At 32.6% G+C, this 7,508-nt stretch overlaps 1 protein-coding gene across 2 annotated transcripts; it reads left to right on the top strand.

Moving 5' to 3' along the window:
- Window positions 1-5,123: 5,123 nt before the first annotated feature.
- Window positions 5,124-7,490, top strand: LOC106791232 (polyadenylate-binding protein 2-like). 2 transcript variants are annotated; one of them, XM_014756731.1, is made up of 7 exons: window positions 5,124-5,251; window positions 6,259-6,395; window positions 6,467-6,581; window positions 6,760-6,827; window positions 6,914-7,155; window positions 7,225-7,317; window positions 7,417-7,490. In XM_014756731.1, exons 2-7 carry the CDS (start codon window positions 6,261-6,263, stop codon window positions 7,448-7,450), a joined length of 687 nt encoding a protein of 228 aa, XP_014612217.1. In that variant the 5' UTR covers window positions 5,124-5,251; window positions 6,259-6,260; the 3' UTR covers window positions 7,451-7,490. The 2 variants fall into 2 exon arrangements, with proteins under 2 accessions (XP_014612217.1, XP_014612218.1); XM_014756732.1 differs by having other exon boundaries at window positions 5,125-5,245.
- Window positions 7,491-7,508: the final 18 nt, after the last annotated feature.

Genomic DNA, 7,508 nt, shown 5'->3' with positions numbered 1-7,508 from the left:
TATATATATATATATATAGATATATATTGAAGATCGCAACAATGTTGCATACTAGGCACAATATCTTATTGGCTGTGTAACCGCCACATGTGTTAATGTTTGCGGTATATTTGAACTTCTATCCTGGTAGGGGAGAACAGATAGATATTTTATTATTATTTTTTCATTTTTATATTCTAAAAACACATCACCGGTGACATATGGCACATGTCACATGGAATGATCCAACAAACAGGACATCCTGAAGACTCGCGCACAAAGTAAAATATCTTTCTTTTTCTATTTGTGTGTGCAATGTTTGCTTTTTTTAATATATATCTAAATGATGTAATCGTATAAGAAAAAAAAATACAATCTAAAATAGCTCGGCTAGTCAACTAATGATCGAAATAGAAGATAATAACATTTTAGTTTCGATACACGAACGAGTGCAATTTTAAAGATAATTATGGGAATGAACTATGGGAAATATAAGTACATTAAATATAATTTCAAGTGTCTAATCTTTTTGATGAAAATTGTTATATTATCCCCACGGTGGGGGATAATAGATTTAATATATTTCAATGTATTATTTAAACGTGGTAATATTAAAAAACTTTAGAAGAAATTTGCTTTACGTGAAAAGGTAAAAAAATAAGATTTTTGTCCGACGGCAAATAAAAATGTATAGCAGATAGGGATAGGTATGCATCTATCTAAGAAGCAAATTAATTAATTTAATGTGATAAAAAATGTTTGATATTATTTTTTATAAATGATAAAAGTATGATGTATATTTTTTAAAATAATATGCGATACATTGAAAATATTTGACGTTTGACTAAAAATTACGGGAAATTAATTTCTACGGGAAATTACATTATACTAATTACGTTTGACTTAAATAAATTTCCTTAAAAGGCTATTGCATTATTTTCACAATGAATGACAACGAAAAAAACTGCCCCTTTTCGGAATAAGAATGAATTAAATATTCTCATTTTACAATTCCCGATTTCGCGGTCTGTAACTTTTTCATTTTTACAAGCGTCAAGCGTATTTTTATATTTGATTGATACGAGATCGTGTTAGATGAAAAATTAGACAAAATAGTTGCATATAAATCATTCGAATAAAGATAAAAAATAAATGAAAGAAATATCAAACTCGCGTGATTATCTTTCTTTCCAGTTTGTTCGCTCGCGCAGAAATGAATTAGTTATTTTTTTAAATTACAAACATTTGCACAATAATTTAGTTTATCAAACAACAAAAACACCAACAACAACAACGACAACAAAATATATAGAATCAACTTCTACGAAGGAAGGAAGGAAGGAAAAAAAAAGGCGTTTATCTTTGATTTCATTTTCGATAGATCAAAATAGAAAAAGAAAGTTGGTCGTGATTCCTGTCGATGAAATGGATATGTGTCGACAAGTAATAATAATACACAAGCCTTTTATTCGTTTGGAGAGCGAAGACGCGTTAAGTCGATGATCAGGTTGGCAGGTGCGAAACGCAGATGGTCACAAAACGTACAATAATAATATAGAATCTATTGAGAGGTGCGAGCCTTTCTTATAAAAATAAAAAAACAAATAAGAATGAGAGACATTTTATATTATACTTTGATAGAACTATCGTTTGAAAAAGATTATCAAATTTTAACTCACTCTCTTTTCCGTTCTATACCCTCCTAACCCTTTCCTAATTACATTACGACAATTTCTACAAATTTCTAAATTATCTATAGGTAATTTTTGTATAAAAACATAATAATCTCAATATTTTACTTTACGATTTAAAATATTTGTCTACGAAGGTTTGATCATTTGACCCTAAAAAATATTACACGCATTCTATCATATATATATATGTCGAGCAAACGTTTATATTGTATTTTTACTATCGATCACACGTGTGGCGATAGTAAATTGAATAATTAACGACGAATTAAAAGTAAATAGATTATTTTTGAAGAAACATATAGAAATCATATTCGAATGATTTGCATAACGCGCCCGGTAAAAAGAAAACTTAATAAATGAAAGTAAAAATCGTAAATCGAAATGGGGTGGTACTGTCAACGCGTATAACTTTGAATATAATACATCAAATATAATATTGCAAAATATTTCATGGGTTTATTGTAATAGACCTTGTGATCCTTGATTAAAAAATTAAAATGAATAAACGAACCTTGATGAAGCAATCGTTGAAGGATAAATTGTGCCTGAGAGAGTTTTGCCATCGGCGTGTGTCCTTTCGATAATAAGGAAATCGGTCGGCGATAAATTTATATATTTCAGCGAGAGGTAACATTTTATCTCGCGATGACCATATCGCCATTGCCGTAAGCGATATATAAGAGAAGGGTGGTTTTTGATCTCCGTAAGTATCGCGCGACGGCCGCGGCATTCTTGGAAAGCCAACAGCCTCAAGAATAGAAGCTTAACGAGCGATTTAGCTCGGGCTTCTCAGGAGACTTCAACACCTATTTCTTCCTATGTGATTCGAACCATTAATCGACGATTAACTTTGACCACCAGCCAAAGAACTATCATTCTTCTCTCTTCTTCTTCTTCTTCTTCTTTTTCTTCTACTTGTTCTAGTACTTAACTTGTCGAGCTTAAACTTTGACGAGCTTAGCACCGATAAAAAGCACCAATGATGATAGTTTATCATCCGAGATTAATCCCAATGCGTGGAACATTTCCCACTAATCTATCCATATATTCTCATATAATCGACACGAGGAAATAAAAAGGAAGAAGGATCCTTTCTTCTTCCTCACCGAATAACACCGATCACGATCAAATTTCGTCTTTTTATCATTTATTTATTCTATTCTATTCACCAGAATTATCCTGTTAAGTCCGACACTGTTAATTCACTCATGATGTACGAACGTCACTTCGTTATTATACGTAACAAATCGTTTTTGTATCTAACGAGATAAGAGGAGAGAGAGAGAGAGAGAGAGAGAGAGAGAAAGAGGGAAATCTAGAATAAAAGAAACAAAAAGACACTAATTACTAAGATATTTATTTAGAACCGAAAGAAAACGTAGATACTAGAAGAGAGTCTTAGGGTATACTGTATGAAAAAGCTTGGAAATCTAAGCTCCCACGATCGTGTCTCCACGGATACTGGCTACTAACCATACCCACACCCCCGCAACAAGTTCCCCTACTCAAACGTTGGCACGGTAGCGCCTGGGATTGGTTGACGAGGAGCCTCCTCGAGTTCTAGGTCCCACCTGATATTATGGCTTGCCTCCAATCATCGCTCGACTTTCTTTCACGTTAAACCCCTACCTTGGTAAGATCGTTGACGATGGGCGTTTAGCTAGATACGAGGAGGGTATATTTTTACTCTATTTTCCTCTCTCTTGCGCTCTCTCTCTCTATCTTTCTTCCTCCTTCTCCATCCTTCTTTTCATCAGCAAACGCATACTCTTGTTCGCAAAACGGAAGGTGGAGTCGAATCAAGCGAGAACCGTCCCAAGGAACGAGGATACTCTTGTTCTTTTATTTTGTCTTCTCATCCCCGTGCAACAATCCGATCTCCATGCGCATCGAAGAGGCCGGACGAAGAGGCCTTCCAAGGATGGAGGACGTGGTGCGAGAGGACGGTGGTGCCAGAGGACGGTGCCAGAGGACGGTGCCAGAGGACGATGCCAAAGGATGGTGCGAGAGGACAATGTTCCCTGCGTTGCAGCCACCAACCAATCGATTCAGCCGTATGCTCGATGTTTAATGCACGAGTGCACGCCTACCTTGCAGAAACGTGCCTTCGAGATTGGAACATTGTCTTTTCTCTTTCCTTTTCCGTTCAACTTGCGCGCGCACTTTCTAATAAAATCGCAAAGTGGAAGGGTAAATGCTCCCCTTTTTCTAACAACAACCCCAACATATCCGTGGTTACGCATTTGACGTTAACGCAGTATATACAATTATTCCCTCAGTTTATCGATTTGTACTTTCCTAATCATTCTATCGCATTGATGTCTCCGATTCGACGATTCATTCTTAGAATTAAATGATTAAAGTATAATGCTAATGCATTTCAAGTGATTCGAATTCATTTAGATTTCCTAATATTTATATTTACTTTTATTTATTGCCAAGCTACTCTTTCATAAAGATCATCGATCGTTTAAATAATTATATGAATAAACTTGAAATATTCTTTTTTTATCTTCCTTGCGAATTTAAATTTATTTGCTTGAACAGTAAAAAATTATATAAATTTTGTAAATACTTCAAAATCAGCTGTAATTTATTATATAATCTGGGCACGTATAAAACATAAGCCTTAACTAATAATAAATTGATATTACCCTCGATATTAGAATACGAATACGTAGTCTTAGGACGTAAGTCGGCAATAAAAGATTTCTGTTTTGTCATCGGTAAAGAAGATTCTTTCGTTGATGTTTAATGGTAAAATAAATTCCTGTTTTATCGTTGGGTGATAATCTCATGCTTTCCTTCGGTAGGTAATGTAGATTTCTTTTACTTCAAACTCGTTGACATAGAGCGGCTTAATACAACGTTGCCAAACTCGATATTTTTTAAATTCTAACGCAGTTATAGAGTTCTATTAGGACCATACACTGTGCAAGCAATAAGACTCAGAATTCAGCCATTTATAAAAAAACGAAAACAGAGATTTCATAGATATTATTTCGTAATTTCGTAGGAGCCTAAACTTGTAACAAAGAAATCGCTTAATCTAGTTTCGATCGAACGACCTCTTTTTTTCTACAATTTAAATCTCATTTTTGTATTTCTTATTTTCGTCATTGAAAGACATGTTTTATTCATCTTATCTATCATAGGATAGGTTCTTACAATGTGTTGTCACGATAGAACTCGTAGATCAGCAGTATGAATTCTCTTAATTGTAATTGGTCGCAAGTGTTCAATCGGAATTGAAGAACATTTAATTGGACAGATATTTAAACCAATCAACATGTACGTCCAATTTTCAGGATTCTCCCATTAGTCGATCGTCAAAATATTCCGAAATCGTTGTTGATCATTGGTCCAGTGGGATATATGTACATCCAATGGGATTATAGGATAAAATGTAAAGAAGTGTTAAAAATTCGCCTATATCATGTGATGTATTCATCGCGTCAATCTTGTTTGGTGTGTGGTGCGTGCTTGAAGCACGGTGCGTAGGTGGAATATCGAAACGTTTCAAGAATTGATTTTATTTAAATATCTTTAAACTGTAAAAAAAACGTCCAAAAGTACGCGTATGTAATACATCTTTCATTATTTATATTCGTAGTACTTAATTATATGATTTAGGTCATTAAAAAAACATTGATTCGTTACAGTACCATAACCATTTTGATCTAACATTCTATTTTATTCAAGTTTCGATTTGTAATGAATTTTGATGATATCCTATATATGACATATCTAATTAGATTTGTTTTTATTGTAAATATCTTCTATCCGCGGTTGAAATATTTGCTTGATATATTTGTTTGTACATGGATTACTCGCGGATTGAGTATAATTTAACTGATATTTGAATATTGATTAACCCTTGGATTGGCAATGCTCACTTAAGAATCCCAGTCAGTCGATATCAGATCACTTGTTACTCCTACTAAAACTTATCTATTTACTTTGTATTTAGTTTCTCTATTAAGTTTACCTTGTTTTTATCTTATTAACGATATTTCTTTTACTAATTATTCAACATTTTTTACTAATTTTATAAATTTTTTCCATTTTTCACTAATTTGATACATTTCTCCATTGAAAAAAGATTAAAGTTATGCATCTTTCTCTCCACTCCTTGTTTCGAGTACCAACGCAATTAATTTTCTATTAATGCATGCCGAAATCATTATAATAATTTGTATTGTTTATAACATATTTATAAAAGCCGATCTCATTGACTTGGATTCATTATTACCATTACATACAAACATATCTAAAAACTTGGACATGAACGATTAAGTAGTAGCATAAAAATTAGAAATTTAAATTCTTACTTTGACATTTCACAAAGTTTGAATATGTAATGTGCATTAAATTAATACATTGATATGTATTAAATACAATGCTAAGAATAGAATTCGTTGATTCTCTTAATAAATGTAAAGTTCATATTTGAAAGAAATCTATTTATTTAGTTAAATATGAAAACACATGTTTTAATAATGCTTAACGTATGTAAATTATTTATAAATTAGTAAGAGAAAATTATCATACTAATAACTGTCATATAAATGATATTTTGTTATAGAAATGTCTGAATCAGATTTATTAGCTAATGACCATATTGATGGCCTTGATGGACTTGAAAATGGTCAAGATGGTGATGCTATTATGCAGTGTGACGCAGTTAAACGCGAATTGAATGAAGCAAATATAGATGATCCAGTATGTGATAATTAAATAACAATATTTTGTATGTTTTATTAAAATATATGCTCTATTTGATCATATTATAGGAACTGGAAGCTATAAAGGCGCGAGTCAGAGAGATGGAAGAAGAAGCTGAGAAATTAAAACAACTTCAGTCGGAGGTGGATAAACAGATGAACATGGGTAGTCCACCCGGAATCAGTAAGATATACTTTTTGTATCTTCTTTTTAAATCCCCTGTTTAAGATTCTGTACACATCATTATCTTAATAATAATCACATTTATTTTCCCTCACTTATATATATATATATATATATATATATATATATATACTACTTCTACTTTCATCAGAATTCATATAGAAATCATTTATTTCAGCAAGTCCATTGAACATGTCGCTCGAGGATAAAATGGAAGTTGATAATCGATCTATATACGTTGGAAATGTAAGTTAAAAATAATAAAATGCAATATCCAACAATGTCATTATTTTTCTTATACATAGAAAACATTTTATTCTTGCGTACAACAGGTAGATTATGGTGCAACAGCCGAAGAATTAGAACAACATTTTCATGGCTGTGGTAGTGTCAACAGAGTAACAATACTATGTAACAAATACGATGGTCATCCAAAAGGTTTTGCATACATTGAATTTGCTGAACGTGATTCCGTACAAACGGCCATGGCTATGGACGAATCCATGTTTAGAGGACGTCAGATAAAAGTTATGCCAAAACGAACAAATAGACCAGGACTTTCTATAACAAATAGGTATGAAGATTGATAATAGATCGTATCTAAGGAATAAGTAATACGAATAAAAATGTATATTCATTGTAGGGGGCCTAGGGGTGTACGCGGTTATCGTGGTATGGCTCGAGGGATAATTCGTGGCAGTGCATACTTCGGATACAGACCTACTAGGAGACTAAGGTATTTAACGCTTTAGATATTTTCTATTAAATAATATTCGTAGACATATTCTAATTATATCAAGTTGGTTTTTGTTTCTTTTTTACATATTTATTCCAGAAGTTACAGGCGAGGCTACTACATGCCCTACTAATCATTTTAAACTATAGTGCTATGGTTTCGACAATTTCAAGGTAAGTTCTTATTTCGTT

This window comes from Polistes canadensis, unplaced genomic scaffold (genome assembly GCF_001313835.1).
Source record: "Polistes canadensis isolate GaletaPanama2010 unplaced genomic scaffold, ASM131383v1 scaffold_292, whole genome shotgun sequence".
NCBI lineage: Eukaryota > Metazoa > Arthropoda > Insecta > Hymenoptera > Vespidae > Polistes > Polistes canadensis.
The sequence above is the reverse complement of the archived record's forward strand: the minus strand, read 5'-3'. Positions and strand labels throughout refer to the sequence as shown.

Bases quoted from the DNA above. Each gene is read 5' to 3' on its own strand.
- LOC106791232 (XM_014756731.1), top strand. From the start codon at position 6,261: ATGTCTGAATCAGATTTATTAGCTAATGACCATATTGATGGCCTTGAT. The intron at 6,396-6,466 runs GTATGTGATAAT...ATCATATTATAG, and splicing joins AAGCAAATATAGATGATCCA to GAACTGGAAGCTATAAAGGC. The intron at 7,156-7,224 runs GTATGAAGATTG...TATTCATTGTAG, and splicing joins GGACTTTCTATAACAAATAG to GGGGCCTAGGGGTGTACGCG.